The sequence below is a fragment of the Procambarus clarkii genome, chromosome 81, assembly GCF_040958095.1.
Source record: "Procambarus clarkii isolate CNS0578487 chromosome 81, FALCON_Pclarkii_2.0, whole genome shotgun sequence".
Classification (NCBI taxonomy): domain Eukaryota; kingdom Metazoa; phylum Arthropoda; class Malacostraca; order Decapoda; family Cambaridae; genus Procambarus; species Procambarus clarkii.
In genome coordinates, this window is record NC_091230.1 from 7406680 (window position 1) to 7434071 (window position 27392).

Consider the following 27392-nt stretch of genomic DNA (forward strand, 5'->3'; position numbering starts at 1 on the left):
AGTCCAACTTCAGAGGAATTCGAAGAAGTGTTTGACTTGCAACAATGATCGAACCCGTCTGTGACATTCATCAATGTTTCCCATTGTTGTGTTTTTCAAGAGATCCATAACCTTTAAGCACCTTTTTGCATTATTATTTTTGTATCAACCCATGTATATCTTGTAACCATCAAATGCATAATAAAGCACAAAAAATAAAAAAGGAAGGGGGTGGTAGGAGAAAAGCACACAGAAACTGTATTGGAGGGGATCTAAACATTCCCTCTCATGCGTTATGCGTGGTTTCCTCCGAGGCTATGGGTCCCCCTTCTTCCAGCTAGAGGTGGTACTCCCTTCCATATATATATATATATATATATATATATATATATATATATATATATATATATATATATATATATATATATATATATATATATATATATATATATATATATATATATATGTCGTACCTAGTAGCCAGAACTCACTTCTATGCCTACTATGCAAGGCCCGATTTGCCTAATAAGCCAAGTTTTCATGAATTAATTGTTTTTCGTCTACCTAACCTACCTAACCTAACCTAACCTAACTCTTTCCCCTACCTAACCTAACCTAACCTATAAAGATAGGTTAGGTTAGGTTAGGTAGGGTTGGTTAGGTTCTGTCATATATCTACGTTAATTTTAACTCCAATAAAAAAAAATTGACCTCATACATAATGAAATGGGTAGCTTCATCATTTCATAAGAAAAAAATTAGAGAAAATATATTAATTCAGGAAAACTTGGCTTATTAGGCAAATCGGGCCTTGCATAGTAGGCTGAGAAGTGCGTTCTGGCTACTAGGTACGACATATATATATATATATATATATATATATATATATATATATATATATATATATGTCGTACCTAATAGCCAGAACGCACTTCTCAGCCTACTATTCAAGGCCCGATTTGCCTAATAAGCCAAGTTTTCATGAATTAATGTTTTTTCGTCTACCTAACCTACCTAACCTAACCTAACCTAGCTTTTTTTGGCTACCTAACCTAACCTTACCTATAAATATAGGTTAGGTTAGGTTAGGTAGGGTTGGTTAGGTTCGGTCATATATCTACGTTAATTTTAACTGTAATAAAAAAAATTGACCTCATACATAGAGAAAAGGGTTGCTTTATCATTTCATAAGAAAAAAATTATAGTAAATATATTAATTCAGGAAAACTTGGCTTATTAGGCAAATCGGGCCTTGAATAGTAGGCTGAGAAGTGAGTTCTGGCTACTAGGTACGACATATATATATATATATATATATATATATATATATATATATATATAAATATATATATATATATATATATATATATATATATATATATATATATATATATATATATACATACATACATATATATATATATAACTGAAAACTCACACCCCAGAAGTGACTCGAACCCATACTCCCAGAAGCAACGCAACTGGTATGTACAAGACGCCTTAATCCACTTGACCATCACGACCGGACATAATGAGGTGATAGCCGAGGCTATATGAACCACCCCACCGCCGGCACTCGGATAGTTATCTTGGGCATAGCATTTTACCAAATCACCTCATTCTTTGGGGCACACGTGAGGAACACAAATGCGAACAAGCCTGAATGGTCCCCAGGACATATGCAACTGAAAACTCACACCCCAGAAGTGACTCGAACCCATACTCCCAGAAGCAACGCAACTGGTATGTACAAGACGCCTTAATCCACTTGACCATCATGACCGGACATAATGAGGTGATAGCCGAGGCTATATGAACCACCCCACCGCCGGCACTTGGATAGTTATCTTGGGCATAGCATTTTACCAAATCACCTCATTCTTTGGGGCACACGTGAGGAACACAAATGCGAACAAGCCTGAATGGTCCCCAGGACATATGCAACTGAAAACTCACACCCCAGAAGTGACTCGAACCCATACTCCCAGAAGCAACGCAACTGGTATGTACAAGACGCCTTAATCCACTTGACCATCACGACCGGACATAGTGAGGTGATAGCCGAGGCTATATGAACCACCCCACCGCCGGCACTCAAGTATGGGTTCGAGTCACTTCTGGGGTGTGAGTTTTCAGTTGCATATGTCCTGGGGACCATTCAGGCTTGTTCGCATTTGTGTTCCTCACGTGTGCCCCAAAGAATGAGGTGATTTGGTAAAATGCTATGCCCAAGATAACTATCCGAGTGCCGGCGGTGGGGTGGTTCATATAGCCTCGGCTATCACCTCATTATGTCCGGTCGTGATGGTCAAGTGGATTAAGGCGTCTTGTACATACCAGTTGCGTTGCTTCTGGGAGTATGGGTTCGAGTCACTTCTCTGGTGTGAGTTTTCAGTTGCATATGTCCTGGGGACCATTCAGGCTTGTTCGCATATATATATATTATTAAATATGACCGAAAAAGTAAGATTAATAATTCTAACACGAATTTTCTCAATCTTTCGTACATTTCTTTTCGCTGTTGGAGGTAAATCAAAAATCAATTCTCCAAAATTCATTTTTATTTCTAGTCTGACGCGACACGAGCGCGTTTCGTAAAACTTATTACATTTTCAAAGACTTTAGTTTACAAATACACAACTGAATAGAACTTACGCATCTCCGATTTTCTGTTGGACGACATATTCGACCTCGAGACACAAAAGAAGGTCACTACCAAAGATACCTTACAAGCAGAACTTATTGCAGAAGGAGGAAGGAATCGAGTCACTTACAGAAGCACCATACTGTCCCCCGAGCTTAAAGCGGCAGCTAAAAGCCTTCGTGAGAACAAGGAGATAGTTGTCAGGAGAGGTGACAAGTCGCCAATATATGTCATTCTTAAAAAAGACGAATATCTGGCGAAAATGAACATCATACTCTCTGACCAAACTAAGTTCCAAAGGGTAACGAAGGACACTACAGCCGAATTAAAAGCAAAGGTCAACAAACTGATCGAAACTGTGAACGCCAAGAAATCCGGACTCCACCTGCCAAAGATCATTGGGGAATATAAACCTGGATATGCGTATGAAAATGTCAAGACACACAAGCCTGGAAACCCACTTCGGCCAATCATTAGCCAGATACCCACACCCACGTACAGACTGGCGAAGCGACTCAACGGCCTGCTGACTCCTTATGTTCCTTGCGCCTTCAGCCTGAAGTCTCCAAAGGAATTTGTTGACTTACTTCGGGGCACACGGGCCACAGGGATAAGAGCCTCGTTGGACGTAGAATCGCTGTTTACCAACGTACCTGTGGACGAGACAATCAGAATGATAGCCGACAGAGTGTATCGTGATCCAGCCTGTACTCCTCTTGACATACCAGAAAATATTCTGAGGAAACTACTCCAAGCTTGTACTAAAGAGGCACCCTTCTTGAGCCCGGATGGGCACATGTATAAGCAAGTAGATGGGGTCGCCATGGGTTCTCCCCTAGGTGTCCTGTTTGCGAACTTCTACATGGGTACCATCGAGCAAAAAGTCTTAGTCGACATGAACTTGAAACCGGCCATATACTGCAGGTATGTTGACGACATTTTTACACAGGTACCTGATGTCAGACATCTGCAGGAGCTGAAGGAGGCATTTGAGCAGAGTTCCGTGCTGCGTTTCACTTACGAGATGGAAAAGGATGGGAAGCTGCCCTTTCTAGATGTAACAGTCATGGAAAAGAGCGGAGGTTTCCACACTGCAGTCTACACTAAGGAAACGAACATAGGAATGTGCCTAAATGCCAACAGCGACTGCCCAGACAGGTACAAGAGGAGTGTTGTTAACGCATATGTCGACCGTGCTCTCAGCCACAGCTCAGAATGGAAGCAAGTCGACGAAGAACTCTGTAGGGTAAGGCACGTCTTAGTCAACAACGGCTTCTCCAATGGTTTCGTCGAAGACATCATAAGAAGGAAAGTGAAAAGCCATGCAACCTCTGAAGAGACAACTAACACAACACCTATACCCCCTGTTAGACTATTTTACAGGAACTTCTTTTCCACAGCTCATAAAACGGAGGAAAGGGTCCTGAAAGATATTGTTAATAGAAACGTTATCCCTATAGACAAAAATCAGAGGATACAACTGACGATTTACTATAAAACCAGAAAAACGGCCAGCCTACTCATGAGAAAGTCTCCAGACACAAAACAGAACGCTTTAAAAGAGACTAACGTCGTCTATGCCTTCAAATGCCCTCTTGGGGACTGTAAGCTCCAAAAAACCCAGTATATAGGCAAGACAACAACATCTTTTTCTAGGCGTTTAACGATGCATAAGCAACAGGGCTCCATTAAGGAACATATAATCTCTTCCCACAACCAAACCATCGCCAGAGAAATCCTAGTAAACAACACAGAAATCATCGATAGATACAGCGATAACAGGCGGCTTGACGTTTGCGAGGCACTACACATCAAGAAGTCAACACCAGCAATCAACAGCCAATTATTGCACAACTATATTCTACCCACCTCAAGACTCCGCTCCAATATAGAAGCATCAAGAAATATGGACCAATAGGCTTTCTACAAACACTTCTATTCAATACCCATTGTTTCGTGATCTGTCTTGTGTTGATGAAATTAATACCCTATTAATGCCACCTCTTGTTCTGTCTTGTGTTGATGAAATTAATACCCTATTAATGCCACCTCTTGTTCTGTCTTGTGTTGATTAATGCCACATCACCCCTTCCACCTCACTCAAATGTAGATATAAAATCGGAGATGCGTAAGTTCTATTCAGTTGTGTATTTGTAAACTAAAGTCTTTGAAAATGTAATGAGTTTTACGAAACGCGCTCGTGTCGCGTCAGACTAGAAATAAAAATGAATTTTGGAGAATTGATTTTTGATTTACCTCCAACAGTGAAAAGAAATGTACGAAAGATTGAGAAAATTCGTGTTAGAATTATTAATCTTACTTTTTCGGTCATATTTAATAATATATGTCTACAGGAAAGATTGCTACCAAAATATACTAACATATATATATATATATATATATATATATATATATATATATATATATATATATATATATATATATATATTTTTTTTTTTTTTTTTTTTTTTCACTAGGGAAGGGAGTACCACCTCTGGCTGGAAGAAGGGGGACCCATAGCCTCGGAGGAAACCACACATAACGCATTGGAGGGAATGTGGGTCCCCTCCAATACAGTTTCTGTGTGCTTTTATCCTACCACCCCAGAAAGATTCAAGATAACCTCAAGATAACCCCCTTCCCTTTTTTTTTTTTTTTCCGTTATTGTGTATTTAAAGGTTACAAAACATACAAGACAAATGCCTGAAGGTTATGGATTTCTTGAAGCTCCTCCGCTTCTGGACAGGAACCGAGGACGCAGCAAGCATTTCCCCTCTGGATCGCCACACTGAGACGCTGAAATAAAAAACTGGAAGCCCTTGGGTCTCTGGTGACGTCAATGAGCTTGGACCCCAATTCCTTGAGAAATCCCAAGGCACTCTTGCCCCAGGGGCCATGCGTCTCAGACGCTATGGGAACAAAGAGGTATTGACCTTCCAGTCGCCTGTACTTGAGTGATTTTGCTGTTTCCCTGTGGTTGGCCGCCCCACCTGCTTGATCAGCTCCGAAGTGTACATAGGTGTCAGCTAGGGTGGATACACATGTGTAGTCCCACACACACACACACACACATATATATATATATATATATATATATATATATATATATATATATATATATATATATATATATATATATATATATACATATATATATATATATATATATATATATATATATATATATATATATATATATATATATATATATATATGATGCGAACAAGCCTGAATGGTCCCCAGGACGATATGCAACTGAAAACTCACACCCCAGAAGTGACTCGAACCCATACTCCCAGAAGCAACGCAACTGGTATGTACAAGACGCCTTAATCCACTTGACCATCACGACCGGACATAATGAGGTGATAGCCGAGGCTACTTGAACCACCCCACCGCCGGCACTCGGATAGTAATCTTGGGCATAGCATTTTACCAAATCACCTCATTCTTTGGGGCACACGTGAGGAACACAAATGCGAACAAGCCTGAATGGTCCCCAGGACAATATGCAACTGAAAACTCACACCTCAGAAGTGACTCGAACACATACTCCCAGAAGCAACGCAACTGGTATGTACAAGACGCCTTAATCCACTTGACCATCACGACCGGACATAATGAGGTGATAGCCGAGGCTACTTGAACCACCCCACCGCCGGCACTCGGATAATAATCTTGGGCATAGCATTTTACCAAATCACCTCATTCTTTGGGGCACACGTGAGGAACACAAATGCGAACAAGCCTGAATGGTCCCCAGGACAATATGCAACTGAAAACTCACACCCCAGAAGTGACTCGAACCCATACTCCCAGAAGCAACGCAACTGGTATGTACAAGACGCCTTAATCCACTTGACCATCACGACCGGACATAATGAGGTGATAGCCGAGGCTACTTGAACCACCCCACCGCCGGCACTCGGATAGTAATCTTGGGCATAGCATTTTACCAAATCACCTCATTCTTTGGGGCACACGTGAGGAACACAAATGCGAAGTCACTTCTGGGGTGTGAGTTTTCAGTTGCATATTGTCCTGGGGACCATTCAGGCTTGTTCGCATTTGTGTTCCTCACGTGTGCCCCAAAGAATGAGGTGATTTGGTAAAATGCTATGCCCAAGATTACTATCCGAGTGCCGGCGGTGGGGTGGTTCAAGTAGCCTCGGCTATCACCTCATTATGTCCGGTCGTGATGGTCAAGTGGATTAAGGCGTCTTGTACATACCAGTTGCGTTGCTTCTGGGAGTATGGGTTCGAGTCACTTCTGGGGTGTGAGTTTTCAGTTGCATATTGTCCTGGGGACCATTCAGGCTTGTTCGCATTTGTGTTCCTCACGTGTGCCCCAAAGAATGAGGTGATTTGGTAAAATGCTATGCCCAAGATTACTATCCGAGTGCCGGCGGTGGGGTGGTTCAAGTAGCCTCGGCTATCACCTCATTATGTCCGGTCGTGATGGTCAAGTGGATTAAGGCGTCTTGTACATACCAGTTGCGTTGCTTCTGGGAGTATGGGTTCGAGTCACTTCTGGGGTGTGAGTTTTCAGTTGCATATTGTCCTGGGGACCATTCAGGCTTGTTCGCATTTGTGTTCCTCACGTGTGCCCCAAAGAATGAGGTGATTTGGTAAAATGCTATGCCCAAGATTACTATCCGAGTGCCGGCGGTGGGGTGGTTCAAGTAGCCTCGGCTATCACCTCATTATGTCCGGTCGTGATGGTCAAGTGGATTAAGGCGTCTTGTACATACCAGTTGCGTTGCTTCTGGGAGTATGGGTTCGAGTCACTTCTGGGGTGTGAGTTTTCAGTTGCATATTGTCCTGGGGACCATTCAGGCTTGTTCGCATTTGTGTTCCTCACGTGTGCCCCAAAGAATGAGGTGATTTGGTAAAATGCTATGCCCAAGATTACTATCCGAGTGCCGGCGGTGGGGTGGTTCAAGTAGCCTCGGCTATCACCTCATTATGTCCGGTCGTGATGGTCAAGTGGATTAAGGCGTCTTGTACATACCAGTTGCGTTGCTTCTGGGAGTATGGGTTCGAGTCACTTCTGGGGTGTGAGTTTTCAGTTATATATATATATATATATATATATATATATATATATATATATATATATATATATATATATATATATATATATATATATATATATATATATATATATATATATATATATATATATATATATATATATATATATATATATATATGCCAACACAGAAGACAATGTCCAACATAACAGGCCAATTACACTGGATTAATCTTTGTGTTTAGATAGGAGATGCCTCGTATGGGCCAATAAGCCTTCTGCAGCCTCTATGTTTCACCTCACATTTATCCCTTATGTATCCCCCCATGTTTTCACCTTCATTGTATTATCACCTGACCTAATGCGGGTATAAAATCAACTAGTATTGTAAGATCTGTTCACTTGAGAATGAACCATGGAGGTTCGAAACGTCGTGCAAATTATACAAATAAGTGTAATACACTCTATAGTAAATCACTTCTTTTCTTCACCTTAAAATTACGAAAATGAGTTTTGGAGAACTCCTATTTCAATTAAGCCCTGATGCTAAGAAAATAGTTAGAGGGATAGAAGCCCTAAACCAGAAAATAATAAATACAGAATATGCGGTCATATTCAATGAAACATGTTTGAAAGAAAACCTGCTGCCAGTATACACCAATATATATATATATATATATATATATATATATATATATATATATATATATATATATATATATATATATATATATATATATATATATATATATATATATATATATATATATATATATATATATATGTCGTACCTAGTAGCCAGAACGCACTTCTCAGCCTACTATGCAAGGCCCAATTTGCCTAATAAGCCAAGTTTTCATGAAATAATTGTTTTTCGACTACCTAACCTACCTAACCTAACCTAACCTAACTTTTTCGGCCACCTAACCTAACCTAACCTAACCTATAAAGATTGGTTAGGTTAGGTTAGGTAGGGTTGGTTAGGTTCGGTCATATATCTACGTTAATTTTAACTCCAATAAAAAAAAATTACCCTCATACATAATGAAATGGAAAGCTTTATCATTTCATTAGAAAAAAATTAGAGAAAATATATTATTTCAGGAAAACTTGGCTTATTAGGCAAATCGGGCCTTGCATAGTAGGCCGAGAAGTGCATTCTGGCTACTAGGTACGATATATATATATATATATATATATATATATATATATATATATATATATATATATATATATATATATATATATATATATATATATATTTATATATATATATATATATATATATATATATATATATATATATATATATATATATATATATATATATATATATATATATGTCGTATCTAGTAGCCAGAACTCACTTCTGAGCCTACTATGCAAGGCCCGATTTGCCTAATAAGCCAAGTTTTCATGAATTAATTGCTTTTCGACTACCTAACCTACCTAACCTAACCTAACCTAACTTTTTCGGCTACCTAACCTAACCTAACCTATAAAGATAGGTTAGGTTAGGTTAGGTAGGGTTGGTTAGGTTCAGTCATATATCTACGTTAATTTTAACTCCAATAAAAAAAAATTGTCCTCTTACATAATGAAATGGGTAGCTTTATCATTTCATAAGAAAAAAATTAGAGAAAATACATTAATTCAGGAAAACTTGGCTTATTAGGCAAATCGGGCCTTGCATTGTAGGCTGAAAAGTGAGTTCTGGCTACTAGGTACGACATATATATATATATATATATATATATATATATATATATATATATATATATATATATATATATATATATATATGTCGTACCTAGTAGCCAGAACGCACTTCTCAGCCTACTATGCAAGGCCCGATTTGCTTAATAAGTCAAGTTTTCATGAATTAATGTTTTTTCGACAACCTAACCTAACCTACCTTTTTCGGCTACCTAACCGAACCTAACCTACAAAGATAGGTTAGGTTAGGTTAGGTAGGGTCGGTTAGGTTCGGTCATATATCTACGTTAATTTTAACTCAAATAAAAAAAATGCCCTCATACATAATGAAATTGGTAGCTTTATCATTTCATAAGAAAAAAATTAGAGAAAATTTAATAATTCAGGAAAACTTGGCTTATTAGGCAAATCGGGCCTTGATTAGTAGGCTGAGAAGTGCGTTCTGGCTACTAGGTACGACATATATATATTTATATATATATATATATATATATATATATGCAAACAAGCCTGAATGGTCCCCAGGACTATATACAACTGAAAACTCACACCCCAGAAGTGACTCGAACCCATACTCCCACAACTGGTATGTACAGGGACGCCTTAATCCGCTTGACCATCACGACCGGACATAAGGAAGTGATAGCCGAGGCTATATGAACCACTTCCCCGCCGGCACTCGGATGGTAATCTTGGGCATAGCATTTTATCAAATCACCTCATTCTTTGGGGCACACGTGAGGAACACAAATGCAAACAAGCCTGAATGGTCCCCAGGACTATATACAACTGAAAACTCACACCCCAGAAGTGACTCGAACCCATACTCCCACAACTGGTATGTACAGGGACGCCTTAATCCGCTTGACCATCACGACCGGACATAAGGAAGTGATAGCCGAGGCTATATGAACCACTTCCCCGCCGGCACTCGGATGGTAATCTTGGGCATAGCATTTTATCAAATCACCTCATTCTTTGGGGCACACGTGAGGAACACAAATGCAAACAAGCCTGAATGGTCCCCAGGACTATATACAACTGAAAACTCACACCCCAGAAGTGACTCGAACCCATACTCCCACAACTGGTATGTACAGGGACGCCTTAATCCGCTTGACCATCACGACCGGACATAAGGAAGTGATAGCCGAGGTGATTAATTAATGAGGTGATTTGATAAAATGCTATGCCCAAGATTACCATCCGAGTGCCGGCGGGGAAGTGGTTCATATAGCCTCGGCTATCACTTCCTTATGTCCGGTCGTGATGGTCAAGCGGATTAAGGCGTCCCTGTACATACCAGTTGTGGGAGTATGGGTTCGAGTCACTTCTGGGGTGTGAGTTTTCAGTTGTATATAGTCCTGGGGACCATTCAGGCTTGTTTGCATTTGTGTTCCTCACGTGTGCCCCAAAGAATGAGGTGATTTGATAAAATGCTATGCCCAAGATTACCATCCGAGTGCCGGCGGGGAAGTGGTTCATATAGCCTCGGCTATCACTTCCTTATGTCCGGTCGTGATGGTCAAGCGGATTAAGGCGTCCCTGTACATACCAGTTGTGGGAGTATGGGTTCGAGTCACTTCTGGGGTGTGAGTTTTCAGTTATATATATATATATATATATATATATATATATATATATATATATATATATATATATATATAAATATATATATATATATATATATATATATATATATATATATATATATATATATATATATATATATATATATATATATATATATAAGAAGGTACAATGGGATTGTGAGGATACATAGCATAGTGATTACATTCTTGTAAAGCCACTAGTACGCGCAGCGTTTCGGGCAGGTCCTTAATCTAGCAGAAAATTTAAGTAGGTAAATACTAGCAAATTTATAAAATGATAACAAGTACATTGCAAGAAAAATGAGATGAGAGAGATTTGAATGTATATTAAAGTACATAGGTAGCTCAGATGGATTGCATTGACAGCTTGAACGGAAATTTAACAAAGATTAATAGGCACACTAAAGCATATTGTTAGCACATATAAGTAGGCAGCAATGATCACAATGGTAAAGTTGTTTGGATTAGGAACATAAAGATTGGGAGATTGGGTAACACTAGATACAGTGAAATTTTAAAGCACAGAGTAGGAAACTATGAAGATGAAATTAGGTACTTAATTATAATAATTCAGTAGTAATAATAAACTAAATAAGTACTAATAAACTTAATAAGTAATAATAAACTTAATAAGTAGTAATAAACTTAATAAGTAATAATAAACTTAATAAGTAATAATAAACTTAATAAACTAATAGTGCTAATTATAATTATAAATCCCATACTCATCATGTGGGCAGTAGTGGACCCAATATACTCAACCTGTTGGTGGTGGTGGACCATATGCCCATCCTGTGGGCAGTAATGGATCCCATACCCATCCTGTGGGCGGTATTGTACCCCATACCCACCCTGTGGGTGGTAGTGGACCCAATACAAATCCTGCGGGCGGTATTGGACCACATACCCATCCTGTGGGCGGTTTTTAATCAAATTTTCACCCAGTGGGAAGTATTGGACCCAATATTTATTTATTTAAATAAATATAAATAAATAAATGTTTATTTAGGTAAGGTACATACATACAAGAGATTTTACAAAGATTGATGGATTAATAATATAGAGCTAGTGTATACAATGCCTAAAGCCACTATTATGCAAAGCGTTTCAGCGTGAAAAACATTAATTACTAAAGCTTAATACAATTGAGTAAAAAGAATAAAAATAATTTATTTATTTTATTTATTTGTATATATATACAAGAATGTACATTGGGTTTGTGAGGATACATAGCATAGTAATTACATTCTTGTAAAGCCACTAGTACGCGCAGCGTTTCGGGAAGGTCCTTAATCTAAGAAAATTTTAAATAGGTAAATACTAGCAAAATTTATAAAAATGATAACAGGTACATAGCAAGAAAAAAAATAAAAGATGAGAGAAATTTGTAGGTATATTAAAGCACATAGGTAGCTCAGATTGATTGCAATGACAGCTTGAAAGGTAGTTTAACAAAAATTAGTAGGCACAATACAGCATATGGCTAGCACATAAAAGAAGACAGCAATGAACACAATGATAAAGTTGTTTGGATTAAGTACATAAAGATTGGGAGATTGGGTAACACTAGATACAGAGCAAATTTAAAGCTCAGTGTAAGAAACTATGAAGATGAAATTAGGTACTTTTTGTTTTAGTTTTTGAATCAGACAAACGTTTGACAGCTTTTCAATTCACTAGGGAGTGAGTTCCATAGACGAGGTCCCTTTATTTGCATAGAGTGTTTACACAGATTAAGTTTGACCCTGGGGATATAAAAGATATATTTATTTCTGGTGTGGTGATAATGGCTCCTATTACATCTGTCTAGGGAGAGTAATATGCATCCTGTGGGCGGTATTGGACCCCATACACATCCTGTGGGTGACAGTGTCCCCATAGCCATCCTGTAGGCTGTAGTGGACCCCATACCCATCCTGTGGGCGGTAGTGCACCCCATACCAATCCTGTGGGCAGTAGTGGACCCCATGCCCATCCTGTGGGTAGTAGTCGTCCCCCATATCCATCCTGTGAGTGGTTGTCGACCCAATACCCATCATGCGGGCGGTAGTGGACCACAAACCCATCCTGTAGGCGGTAGTGGACCCCATACTCATTTTGTGGGCGGTAGTGGCGCATATACCCATCCTGTGGATGGACATGACCCCCATACCCACCCTGTTGGCGGAAGTGGACTCCAATACCCATCCTGTAGATGATAGTGGTCCCCAAAGCCATCCTTTCGGCGCTAGTTGACCTTCCTGTGGATGATAGTGGTCCCCAAACCCATCCTGTGGGCGATAGTGGACCCCATACCTATCCTGTGGGCGGTACTTGACTCCATAAGCATATTGTGGGCGGTAATGAACCCATGCCTATCCTGTGGGCGGTACTGGACCCTATACTCTTCCTGTATGCGGCAGTGGAGGCCATACCCATCCTTTGGGCGGTAGTGGACACCATACTTATCATGTGGGCGGCAGTGGGCGCCATACCCATCCTGTGGGCGGTAATGGACCCAATACCCACCCTAAGGGCGGTGTGGACCCCATACGCGTTCTATGGGTGGTAGTTAACCCCATACCTATCCTGTGGGCGGTAGTAGACGATATACTCATCCTGTCGGCGGTAGTTAAGCATATATACCCATTCTGTGGACGGTACTGGACCCTATTCTCATGCTGTGAGCGGCAATGGAGGCCATACCCATCCTGTGGGCGGTAGTAGACAGAATTTTCATTCTGTGGGTAATTGTGAACCCCATACCCAACCTGTGGGCGGTATAGTGGACGCCACACACACACATCCTTTGTGCGGAAGTGGAACATATACCCATCCAGGGGACAGTAGTGGACCCCATACCCATCCTGTAGATGATAGTGATCCCCAAACCCATCCTGTGGGCAGTAATGGACCCCATACCCATCCTGCAGGCGGTAGTGGACGCTATACTCATCCTGTGGGTGGTAGAGGACCATATTCCCATCCAGTAGGCGGTAGTGGACCATATACCCATCCTGCGGATGATAGTGGTCCCCGTACCTATCCTATGGGCTGTTGTTGGGCCCAGACCAATCCTACAAGTTGTATGGACCCCTTACCCGCCTAACAGGTGGTAGTGGATCCTATACCCATCCTATAGTAAGTAGTTGTGTTGATTTGGGGGCGACGCTACAGTAGGTAATAGACACTGTACCATCCTGGTTGCAGTAGTTTACTCCATAGACATTCCAACGTAACATCGTTTTCAGTTGACGTTCCAACAATACATTCTTTAAAGATTTTTAAATCACAAACTAGTGTATATAATGTTGATTGGTGAAGCACTTTTATTTTATGTAATAAATTATAGTGCCTATTATAATTTACTAAGAACAACTAATATTTCTCAAAACAAAACTACGAGCCTTCAATAGGATGTAGCTGATCTGTAATATTCTAAGAGCATGGACTATAGTAGGTAAATTTCACAACCCATGTGGGACCTGAAAACTTCAATTTTCATTATAATTGAACCAAGCGTGACTATTCTGCTGTCTACGGCGATGGACCGATACTGTGAGACGTAAATTGGTACGTGAGGAAGAGTTCGGACATTGAAAAAAATATAACTGGGAATATACCACATATGTACTAATTCATAAGCAAAATATTGACTATAAGCAATAAGTCATATATGTGCGGTCTTGTGCGAGAACGGGTTGCTGACCACAACCAGCTTCCCAGGCTGACCATACGAGCTCCGCACTGACCATACTGGCCCCAGGCTGACCCTACTGACCCCAGGCTGACCATACTGGCCCCGGGCTGACCATACTGGCCCCAGGCTGACCATAGTGGCCCCTGGCTGACCATAGTGGCCCCTGGCTGACCATACTGGCTCCTGGCTGACCATAGTGGCCCCGGGCTGACCATACTGGCCCCAGGGTGACCATACTGTCCCCAGGTTGACCATACTGGCCCCAGGCTGACCATAGTGGCCTTGGGTTGAACATACTGGCCCCAGTCTGACCATAGTGGCCCCAGGCTGACCATACTGGCCCCAGGTTGACCATACTGGCCCCAGGCTGACCATAGTGGCCTCGGGTTGACCATACTGGCCCCAGGCTGACCATACTGGCCCCAGGCTGACCATAGTGGCCTCGGGTTGACCATACTGGCCCCAGGCTGACCATAGTGGCCCCAGGCTGACCCTACTGACCCCAGGCTGACCATACTGGCCCCGGGCTGACCATACTGGCCCCAGGTTGACCATACTGGTCCTGGACTGGTCATGTACAACAGGTAACTTGGGTTAAGCTGTGAACATTACCTCCGAGCTTCATTAGTGGGGCGGAGACGGTGTAGTGTGGAGGAGCTCCAGGTGCGCTACACACCACTCCTCGGGCTGTTACTTCCAAATCCGTCACCCACTTTATTCGTACACTGCCATCCCCGTCACCTGTGGAACACTGGATGTATCATTCTTAACATCATGATAAACTTGTACAATACCTGTCACCCTCAGTGTGACATGAACTCTGGAGTATTAAGAAAGTCTTATCATATATTAAGTCCTTGATAATCGTCCAAAATAAGATAACAACGTGTTTTAAGGTGAGAGAAGGATTAAGGCCGTCATAGGAGAGAGTAACTTGTGTCACTTGAATTAATACTTACATGTATTTTTGGGATTTATATAGTAGTCTGGGACTATGTGGGTCTCCATGCGTTGTGACGTGTGGCCGGGGAGGCAGTAGACGGGCACTCTACCAGGGAAGGTGTCCAGGAGCAGCCCGTCCTCCAAAAATGGGGTGGTAAATGTAAGGAGACAAATAAGTGCAATTATGTACTATTCATAGCAGTTAGAAATTGTACTTATTTTCACTTAGTATTAAATCGTACTGTCAAATATATTGTGAATATTTGAGTTTACCCAAAAAACTGAATAGAAAACCACAACCTCACCTAACCGTCTTAGTTTTTGAAGATAATAATTTTATTGCTTCTTAATTACAATTAGTACTTAACCTATAGCTATATTGATATTACAGTTTTATAAAACTAATAAAACAAAACTAAAATATATCAATAAATTGTAAAGTAACTAAGGATATTTTAAAATTTTGTATAAAATCTATATTGTTTAATAAACCTGAAAAAGAAATTCCTGATATTTAAAACTTGTGTATTGCTAATTGGAATTGAAAACGTCATCCTAAAATTCTGAGTGTGTTAACAGAAAACGAGGAGAATTAAATCGGGGGAGGGAGTTGGGTGAATGTAACAGCCCCATAAGTACAATTATGCACTGGTTATGACAGTACGAAAGTGTACTTATTACACTTAGTATTAAATCGTACTGTCAATTCGGAGGATGGGTTGCCAGGAGCGGGTACACAATGGTGATGTCCGGCGCCCTGGTGGTGGTGGACCTGGGAGACCGCCGGGGGGACCTGACAGGTGATACCGTCTCACCTGAGGAGTCGTCGTCAACGTTCCTGTCCAAACATTTGGGTAATAAGGAAGGAGCAAAAAGCAAGCAACAAAATGATATATTAACCCAAAACAACGACTTTTGTTGGCCACAAACCCCAAAACTTTGCTCAAGAAGAAGACATTTTCAACAATAATTATCACACTTTATTGATAACATTAATGAGACAATCAGCTGGAGGACTTTGGTGACTCGAACCCGCGACCCCAGACTTACGGCCACAACCTCTACCTTAGTGTGAGTTCTCTCTGTAGATAACATTAATTATAACAACACGGTCACATGACTCAGATACCTGGGTCAAGACAACACAAATACCTGGGTCAAGACAACACAAATACCTGGGTCAAGACAACACAAATACCTGGGTCAAGACAATACAAATACCTGGGTCAAGACAACACAAATACCTGGGTCAAGACAACACAAATACATGGGTCAAGACAACAAAAATACCAGGGTCAAGACAACACAAATACCTGGGTCAAGAAGACACAAATACCTGGGTCAAGACAACACAAATACCTGGGTCAAGACAACACAAATACCTGGGTCAAGACAACACAAATACCTGGGTCAAGACAACACAAATACCTGGGTCAAGACAACACAAATACCTGGGTCAAGACAACACAAATACCTGGGTCAGGACAACACAAATACCTGGGTCAAGACAACACAAATACCTGGGTCAAGAAGACACAAATACCTGGGTCAAGACAACACAAATACCTGGGTCAAGACAACACAAATACCTGAGTCAGGACAACACAAATACCTGGGTCAAGACAACACAAATACCTGGGTCAAGACAACACAAATACCTGGGTCAAGACAACACAAATACCTGGGTCAAGACAACACAAATACCTGGGTCAAGACAACACAAATACCTGGGTCAGGACAACACAAATACCTGGGTCTAGAAAACTCATACTGTTGTCTCTTACCTCTGTCAGCTACACTGATGTTTCTCACTTCTCACTGCTACACTGTTATTTCTCACCTCTCTGATACAAAGTTTTCTCTCAAATCTCACTGATACACAGTTGTCTCTCACCTCTCACTGCTACACAGTGGTCTTTCAATTCTCACTGCTGCATTGTTGTCTCTCACATTTAACTGCTACACAGTTGACTCTAAACTCTTACTGCTACACTGTTGTCTCTCACCTCTCACTGCTACACAGTTGTCTCTCACCTCTCACTGCTACACAATTGTTTTTCAAATCTCACTGATACACAGTTGTCTCTCACCTCTCACTGTTACACAGTGGTCTCTCAATTCTCACTGATACACAATTATCTCTCACTTCTCACTGCTAAACAGAGGTCTCTCACCTCTCACTGCTACACAGTTGTCTCTCACCCCTCACTGCTACCCGGTTATTTCTAATACGTGTCACTGCTACACTGTTGTCTCTCACCTCTCACTGCTACACAGTTGTCTCTCACCTCTCACTGTTACACAGCTGTCTCCCACCTTTCACTGCTACACAGTTGTCTCTCACCTCTCACTGCTACACAGTTGTCTCTCACCTCTCACTAATACACAGTTTTCTCTCACCTCTCTGATACACAGTTGTCTCTCATCTCTCACTGCTACACAGTTGTCTCTCACCTCTCACTAATACACCGTTTCCTCTCACCTCTCTGATACACAGTTTCTCTCACCTCTCACTGATACAAAGTTTTCTCTCACGTCTCACTGATACACATTTTTCTCTCACCTCTCTGTGAAGCACAGTTGTGTCTCACCTCTCACTGCTACACAGTTGTTTCTCACCTCTCACTGATTCACAGTTATCTCTCACCTCCCACTGCTACACAGTTGTCTCTCACCTCTCACTGATACATAGTTGTCTCTCACCTCCCACTGCTACATAGTTGTCTCTCACCTCTCACTGATACACAGTTGTCTCTCACCTTTGATTGATACGCAGTTGTCTCTCACTGCTGCACAATTGTCTCTCACCTATCACTGATACGCAGTGGTCTCTCACCTCTTAATGATACTCAATTGTCTCTCACCTCTCACTGCTGCCCAATTGTCTCTCACCTCTCACTGATACACAGGTTTCTCTCACCTCTCACTGATACATAGGTTTCTCTCACCTCTCACTGATACACAGGTTTCTCTCACCTCTCACTCCTGCACAACTGTTTCTCACCTCTCACTGATGCATAGTGGTGTCTCACCTCTCACTGCTACTCTGTTGTCTTTCACCTCTCGCTGCTGCACAGTTGCCTCTTACTCATTCACAGTTGCCTCTCCTCTCTCACTGCTACACTGTTGTCTCCCACCTTTCAATTATTACACTGTTGTCTCTTACCTCTCACTGCTACACAGTTGCGTCTCATCTCCCACTTCAACTCTGTTATTTCTCACCTCCCACTATTACACTTTTGTCTCTCACCTATGACTGTTACACTTATGTCTCTTACCACTGACTGCTGCAATGCTGTCTTTTATCTCTCGCCGCTTAACAGTTCTTTCTCACCTCTCACTGTTGCACTGTTGTCTCTCACCTCTCACTGCTACACTGTTGTCTCTCACCTCTCACTGCTACACTGTTGTCTCTCACATATCACTGCTACACTGTGGTCTCTCATCTCTCACTGCTACATTGTTGTCTCTCACCTATCACTGCTACACTGTTGTCTCTTAACTCTCACTGCTACTCTGTTGTCTCTCAACTCTCACTGCTATACTGGTGTCTCTCACCTATCACTGAAAAACTGTTGCCTCTCACCTCTCACTGATACACTGAAGTCTCTTACATCTGACTGCTAGACTGTTGTCTCTCCCTCATTGCCCCATCGTAGACTCTATCCTCGCACTGATACATTGAAGTATCTCACCTCTCGCTAATAAACTGTTGTTTATCTCATTTCTAACTGATTCACTTTTGTGTCTCACATCTCACTGCTTCACTGTTGTCTCTGACCTTTTCATGCTGTACTGTTTTCTCTCCCTCATTGCTCCATAGTAGTCTATCTCGTCTCAATGTTACATTGAAGTTTCTCACCTCTCCCTGATAAAATGTAGTTTCTCACCTCTCAATGCTACACAGTTGTCTCTCACTTCTCACCGATCCACAGTTGTGTCACACCTCTCACATATACACTGTAATCTCTCACCTCTCACTGCTACATTGAAGTCTCTTACCTCTCGCTGATCACTGTTGTCTTTCACCTCTCACTGCTACACTGTTGTCTCGCACCTATTACTGACACACTGTAGTCTTACACCTCTCAATGCTACATTGTAGTCTCTCACCTGTCACTGCTTCGCTGTTGTCTCTCACCTCTCCTTACTGGACAGTTGCCTCTCACCTCTCACTACTGCAGAGTTGCCTCTCACTTCTCACTGCTACACAGTTGCCTCAAACCTCTGACTGGTACACTGTTGTCTCTTATTATTGACTGCAAAACTGTTGTCTCTCATCTCTCACTTACACTGTTGTCTCACACCACTCACTGCTACACAGTTGTCTCTCACCTCTCACTGCTACACAGTTGTCTCTCACCTCTAACTGCTACACAGTTGTCTCTCACCTCTCACTGCTACACAGTTGTCTCTCACCTTCCACTGCTACACTGTTGTTTCTGAGCTCTCACTGCTACACAGTTGTCTTTCACTTCACACTGATACTAAGTTGTCTCTCACCTCTCACCGATACTGAGTTGTCTCTCCCCTTTAATTGCGACACAGTTGTCTCTCATCTCTCAGTGCTTCAAAGTTGCCTCACCTCTCACAGACACAGTTGTCTCTCACCTCTCACTGCTACACAATTTTCTGTCACCTTTCATTTATACATAGACGTCTATCACTTCTGACTAATACACAGGTTTCTCTCCCCTGACTGATACATAGTTGTTTCTCACCTCTCACTGAAACACAGTTGTCTCTCACCTTTCACTGCAACACAGTGGTCTCTCACCTTTCACTGATAAAATGTGTTCTCTCACTGCTACACTGTTGTCTTTCAGCTCTCATTACTACACTGTTGTGTCTCACCTCTCACTGCTACACTGTTGTATTTCACCTCTCATTGCTACACTGTTGTCTCTCACCTCTCACTGCTACATTGAAGTCTCTCACGTCTCACTGCCACACTGTAGTCAATAACCTCTCACTGGTACACTGTTCTCTCTCACCTTCGACTGCTGCACTGTTATCTCTCATCATTTACTGCTACACAGTTGTCTCTCACTTCTCGCTGATAAGCAGTTGCGTTTCACCTCTCACTGCTACACTGAAGTTTCTCACCTCTCACTGCTACACTGCAGTCTTTCACCTCACACTGCTGCACGGTTTTCTCTCACTTCTCACTGCTGCACAGGGGCCTCTCACCTCTCAGTGCTACACAGTTGTCTCTCACCTCTCACTGATATAGAGTTGTCTCTCCTCTCTCACTGCTACACAGTTGTCTCTCACCTCTGACTGATACACGGTTGTCTCTCATCTCTCACTTCTACACAGTTGTCTCTCACCTCTGACTGATACACAGTTGTCTCTCATCTCTCACTCCTACACAGTTGTCTCTCACCTCTGACTGATACACAGTTGTGTCTTATCTCTCACTCCTACTCAGTTGTCTCTCGCTTCTGACTGATACACTTTTGTCTCTAACTGCTGCTCAGTTATCTCTCACGTCTCACTGATACACCGCTGTCTCGCACCTCTCACTGCTACTCAGTTTTATCTCACCTTTCACTAATACACAGTTGTCTCTCACTTCTCACTGATACACAGTGGTCTCACACCTCTCACTGCTTCACAGTTGTCTCTCACCTCTCACTGATACACAGTTGTCTCTCACCTCTCACTGCTACACAGTAGTCTCTCACCTCTCGCTGAAACACAGTTGTGTCTCACCTCCCACTGATACACAGTTGTCTCTCACCTCTCACTGATACAATATGTTCTCTCACCTCGCACTGATTCACAGTTGTCTCTCACCTCTCACTGCTACACAGTAGTCTCTCACCTCTCACTGAAACACAGTTGTGTCTCACCTCCCATTGATACACAATTGTCTCTCACCTCTCACTGATACAATGTTTTCTCTCACCTCTCACTGATACACTGCTGTCTCTCAACTTTCACTGATACAAGTTTTCTTTCACCTCTCTTTGATACACAGTTTTCTCTCACCTCTCACTTTTACACAGTTATCTCTCTCCTCTCACTGATTCACAGTTTTCTCTCACCTCCCACTGCTTCACAGTGGTCTCTCACCTCTCACTTTTACACAGTTATCTCTCTCCTCTCACTGATTCACAGTTTTCTCTCACCTCCCACTGCTTCACAGTGGTCTCTCACCTCTCACTGATACATATTTTGGCTCTCACCTCTCACTGCTACATAGTTATCTCTCACCTCTCACTGATACACAGTTGTGTCTCACCTCCCATTGATACACAATTGTCTCTCACCTCTCACTGATACAATGTTTTCTCTCACCTCTCACTGATACACTGCTGTCTCTCAACTTTCACTGATACAAGTTTTCTTTCACCTCTCTTTGATACACAGTTTTCTCTCACCTCTCACTTTTACACAGTTATCTCTCTCCTCTCACTGATTCACAGTTTTCTCTCACCTCCCACTGCTTCACAGTGGTCTCTCACCTCTCAATTTTACACAGTTATCTCTCTCCTCTTACTGATTCACAGTTTTCTCTCACCTCCCACTGCTTCACAGTGGTCTCTCACCTCTCACTGATACATATTTTGGCTCTCACCTCTCACTGCTACATAGTTATCTCTCACCTCTCACTGTGATACAGTTGTCTCTCACCTCTTTCTTCTACACAGTTTTCTCTCTCCTCTCACTAATACACAGTTTTTTCTTACCTCTGACTGATACACAGTTGTCTCTCACCTCTCACTGCTACACAGTAGTCTCTCACCTCTCACTGAAACACAGTTGTGTCTCACCTCCCATTGATACACAATTGTCTCTCACCTCTCACTGATACAATATTTTCTCTCACCTCTCACTGATACACAGTTGTCTGTCACCTCTTACTGATACTCAATTGTCTCTCACCTCTCACTGCTATACAGTTGTCTCTCACTGATACACAGTTGTCTCTCACCTCTCAATGATACTCAATTGTCTCTCACTGCTACATAGTTGTCTCTCACCTCTCACTGATACACAGTTGTCTATCACCTCTTACTGCTGCACAGTTTTCTCTCACCTTTCACTAATACACAGTTGTTTCTCACCTCTCACTGATACACGGTTGTCTCTCATCTCTCACTTCTACACAGTTGTCTCTCACCTCTGACTGATACACAGTTGTCTCTCATCTCTCACTCCTACACAGTTGTCTCTCACCTCTGACTGATACACAGTTGTCTCTTATCTCTCACTCCTACTCAGTTGTCTCTCGCTTCTGACTGATACACTTTTGTCTCTAACTGCTGCTCAGTTATCTCTCACGTCTCACTGATACACCGCTGTCTCGCACCTCTCACTGCTACTCAGTTTTATCTCACCTTTCACTAATACACAGTTGTCTCTCACTTCTCACTGATACACAGTGGTCTCACACCTCTCACTGCTTCACAGTTGTCTCTCACCTCTCACTGATACACAGTTGTCTCTCACCTCTCACTGCTACACAGTAGTCTCTCACCTCTCGCTGAAACACAGTTGTGTCTCACCTCCCACTGATACACAGTTGTCTCTCACCTCTCACTGATACAATATGTTCTCTCACCTCGCACTGATTCACAGTTGTCTCTCACCTCTCACTGATACACAGTAGACTCTCACCTCTCACTGAAACATAGTTGTGTCTCACCTCCCATTGATACACAATTGTCTCTCACCTCTCACTGATACAATGTTTTCTCTCACCTCTCACTGATACACTGCTGTCTCTCAACTTTCACTGATACAAGTTTTCTTTCACCTCTCTTTGATACACAGTTTTCTCTCACCTCTCACTTTTACACAGTTATCTCTCTCCTCTCACTGATTCACAGTTTTCTCTCACCTCCCACTGCTTCACAGTGGTCTCTCACCTCTCACTTTTACACAGTTATCTCTCTCCTCTCACTGATTCACAGTTTTCTCTCACCTCCCACTGCTTCACAGTGGTCTCTCACCTCTCACTGATACATATTTTGGCTCTCACCTCTCACTGCTACATAGTTATCTCTCACCTCTCACTGATACACAGTTGTGTCTCACCTCCCATTGATACACAATTGTCTCTCACCTCTCACTGATACAATGTTTTCTCTCACCTCTCACTGATACACTGCTGTCTCTCAACTTTCACTGATACAAGTTTTCTTTCACCTCTCTTTGATACACAGTTTTCTCTCACCTCTCACTTTTACACAGTTATCTCTCTCCTCTCACTGATTCACAGTTTTCTCTCACCTCCCACTGCTTCACAGTGGTCTCTCACCTCTCAATTTTACACAGTTATCTCTCTCCTCTCACTGATTCACAGTTTTCTCTCACCTCCCACTGCTTCACAGTGGTCTCTCACCTCTCACTGATACATATTTTGGCTCTCACCTCTCACTGCTACATAGTTATCTCTCACCTCTCACTGTGATACAGTTGTCTCTCACCTCTTTCTTCTACACAGTTTTCTCTCTCCTCTCACTAATACACAGTTTTTTCTTACCTCTGACTGATACACAGTTGTCTCTCACCTCTCACTGCTACACAGTAGTCTCTCACCTCTCACTGAAACACAGTTGTGTCTCACCTCCCATTGATACACAATTGTCTCTCACCTCTCACTGATACAATGTTTTCTCTCACCTCTCACTGATACACAGTTGTCTGTCACCTCTTACTGATACTCAATTGTCTCTCACCTCTCACTGCTATACAGTTGTCTCTCACTGATACACAGTTGTCTCTCACCTCTCAATGATACTCAATTGTCTCTCACTGCTACATAGTTGTCTCTCACCTCTCACTGATACACAGTTGTCTATCACCTCTTACTGCTGCACAGTTTTCTCTCACCTTTCACTAATACACAGTTGTTTCTCACCTCTCACTGATACACGGTTGTCTCTCATCTCTCACTTCTACACAGTTGTCTCTCACCTCTGACTGATACACAGTTGTCTCTCATCTCTCACTCCTACACAGTTGTCTCTCACCTCTGACTGATACACAGTTGTCTCTTATCTCTCACTCCTACTCAGTTGTCTCTCGCTTCTGACTGATACACTTTTGTCTCTAACTGCTGCTCAGTTATCTCTCACGTCTCACTGATACACCGCTGTCTCGCACCTCTCACTGCTACTCAGTTTTATCTCACCTTTCACTAATACACAGTTGTCTCTCACTTCTCACTGATACACAGTGGTCTCACACCTCTCACTGCTTCACAGTTGTCTCTCACCTCTTTCTTCTACACAGTTTTCTCTCTCCTCTCACTAATACACAGTTTTTTCTTACCTCTGACTGATACACAGTTGTCTCTCACCTCTCACTGCTACACAGTAGTCTCTCACCTCTCGCTGAAACACAGTTGTGTCTCACCTCCCACTGATACACAGTTGTCTCTCACCTCTCACTGATACAATATGTTCTCTCACCTCGCACTGATTCACAGTTGTCTCTCACCTCTCACTGATACACAGTAGACTCTCACCTCTCACTGAAACATAGTTGTGTCTCACCTCCCATTGATACACAATTGTCTCTCACCTCTCACTGATACAATGTTTTCTCTCACCTCTCACTGATACACTGCTGTCTCTCAACTTTCACTGATACAAGTTTTCTTTCACCTCTCTTTGATACACAGTTTTCTCTCACCTCTCACTTTTACACAGTTATCTCTCTCCTCTCACTGATTCACAGTTTTCTCTCACCTCCCACTGCTTCACAGTGGTCTCTCACCTCTCACTTTTACACAGTTATCTCTCTCCTCTCACTGATTCACAGTTTTCTCTCACCTCCCACTGCTTCACAGTGGTCTCTCACCTCTCACTGATACATATTTTGGCTCTCACCTCTCACTGCTACATAGTTATCTCTCACCTCTCACTGATACACAGTTGTGTCTCACCTCCCATTGATACACAATTGTCTCTCACCTCTCACTGATACAATGTTTTCTCTCACCTCTCACTGATACACTGCTGTCTCTCAACTTTCACTGATACAAGTTTTCTTTCACCTCTCTTTGATACACAGTTTTCTCTCACCTCTCACTTTTACACAGTTATCTCTCTCCTCTCACTGATTCACAGTTTTCTCTCACCTCCCACTGCTTCACAGTGGTCTCTCACCTCTCAATTTTACACAGTTATCTCTCTCCTCTCACTGATTCACAGTTTTCTCTCACCTCCCACTGCTTCACAGTGGTCTCTCACCTCTCACTGATACATATTTTGGCTCTCACCTCTCACTGCTACATAGTTATCTCTCACCTCTCACTGTGATACAGTTGTCTCTCACCTCTTTCTTCTACACAGTTTTCTCTCTCCTCTCACTAATACACAGTTTTTTCTTACCTCTGACTGATACACAGTTGTCTCTCACCTCTCACTGCTACACAGTAGTCTCTCACCTCTCACTGAAACACAGTTGTGTCTCACCTCCCATTGATACACAATTGTCTCTCACCTCTCACTGATACAATGTTTTCTCTCACCTCTCACTGATACACAGTTGTCTGTCACCTCTTACTGATACTCAATTGTCTCTCACCTCTCACTGCTATACAGTTGTCTCTCACTGATACACAGTTGTCTCTCACCTCTCAATGATACTCAATTGTCTCTCACTGCTACATAGTTGTCTCTCACCTCTCACTGATACACAGTTGTCTATCACCTCTTACTGCTGCACAGTTTTCTCTCACCTTTCACTAATACACAGTTGTTTCTCACCTCTCACTGATACACGGTTGTCTCTCATCTCTCACTTCTACACAGTTGTCTCTCACCTCTGACTGATACACAGTTGTCTCTCATCTCTCACTCCTACACAGTTGTCTCTCACCTCTGACTGATACACAGTTGTCTCTTATCTCTCACTCCTACTCAGTTGTCTCTCGCTTCTGACTGATACACTTTTGTCTCTAACTGCTGCTCAGTTATCTCTCACGTCTCACTGATACACCGCTGTCTCGCACCTCTCACTGCTACTCAGTTTTATCTCACCTTTCACTAATACACAGTTGTCTCTCACTTCTCACTGATACACAGTGGTCTCACACCTCTCACTGCTTCACAGTTGTCTCTCACCTCTTTCTTCTACACAGTTTTCTCTCTCCTCTCACTAATACACAGTTTTTTCTTACCTCTGACTGATACACAGTTGTCTCTCACCTCTCACTGCTACACAGTAGTCTCTCACCTCTCACTGAAACACAGTTGTGTCTCACCTCCCATTGATACACAATTGTCTCTCACCTCTCACTGATACAATGTTTTCTCTCACCTCTCACTGATACACAGTTGTCTGTCACCTCTTACTGATACTCAATTGTCTCTCACCTCTCACTGCTATACAGTTGTCTCTCACTGATACACAGTTGTCTCTCACCTCTCAATGATACTCAATTGTCTCTCACTGCTACATAGTTGTCTCTCACCTCTCACTGATACACAGTTGTCTATCACCTCTTACTGCTGCACAGTTTTCTCTCACCTTTCACTAATACACAGTTGTTTCTCACCTCTCACTGATACACAGTTGTCTTTCATCTCTCACTTTGATACAGTTGTCTCTCTGTGCTACACAGTGACTCTCATTTCTCATTGCTACACAGAGTACATCACATATCGTACATGTACTAAAACATCCTAGAGTACACTTAAGCGTTATCTATATAAATAAAAATATAAATGTTCGTTTGTTCAAAATCGCTAATCTCCGAAAGTTCTTCACCAATTGCTTTGAAATTTTCACACAATGTTCCATTCGCTTCAGAGCGGGTTTTATATA

General features: G+C 42.0%; 2 protein-coding genes across 5 annotated transcripts in view; one reads left to right on the top strand and one right to left on the bottom strand.

Moving 5' to 3' along the window:
* Window positions 1-27392, bottom strand: part of LOC123773113 (uncharacterized) — a 97284-nt gene that overhangs the window by 53186 nt on the left and 16706 nt on the right. For 3 of the 4 annotated variants that reach the window (XM_069315135.1, XM_069315136.1, XM_069315137.1), the window contains 2 exons: window positions 15623-16443; window positions 15276-15404 (listed from right to left, as the gene is read on the bottom strand). In XM_069315135.1, the coding sequence (XP_069171236.1) occupies window positions 15276-15404; window positions 15623-15671 (178 nt within the window). In that variant the 5' untranslated portion in view covers window positions 15672-16443. Of the gene's footprint in view, window positions 1-15275; window positions 15405-15622; window positions 16651-27392 lie in introns of those variants that run through there. The other variant, XM_069315138.1, reaches the window with a different exon arrangement.
* Window positions 16345-17365, top strand: LOC138358030 (uncharacterized). The gene is made up of 2 exons (XM_069315498.1): window positions 16345-16459; window positions 16731-17365. Exons 1-2 carry the CDS (start codon window positions 16345-16347, stop codon window positions 17363-17365), a joined length of 750 nt encoding a protein of 249 aa, XP_069171599.1.

Excerpts from the sequence above, each read along its gene's own strand:
- LOC138358030 (XM_069315498.1), top strand. The coding sequence starts at position 16,345 with ATGGTGATGTCCGGCGCCCTGGTGGTGGTGGACCTGGGAGACCGCCGG. Across the intron at positions 16,460-16,730 it reads GTTCCTGTCCAAACATTTGG|ATACCTGGGTCAAGACAACA; the intron begins GTAATAAGGAAG and ends CACATGACTCAG.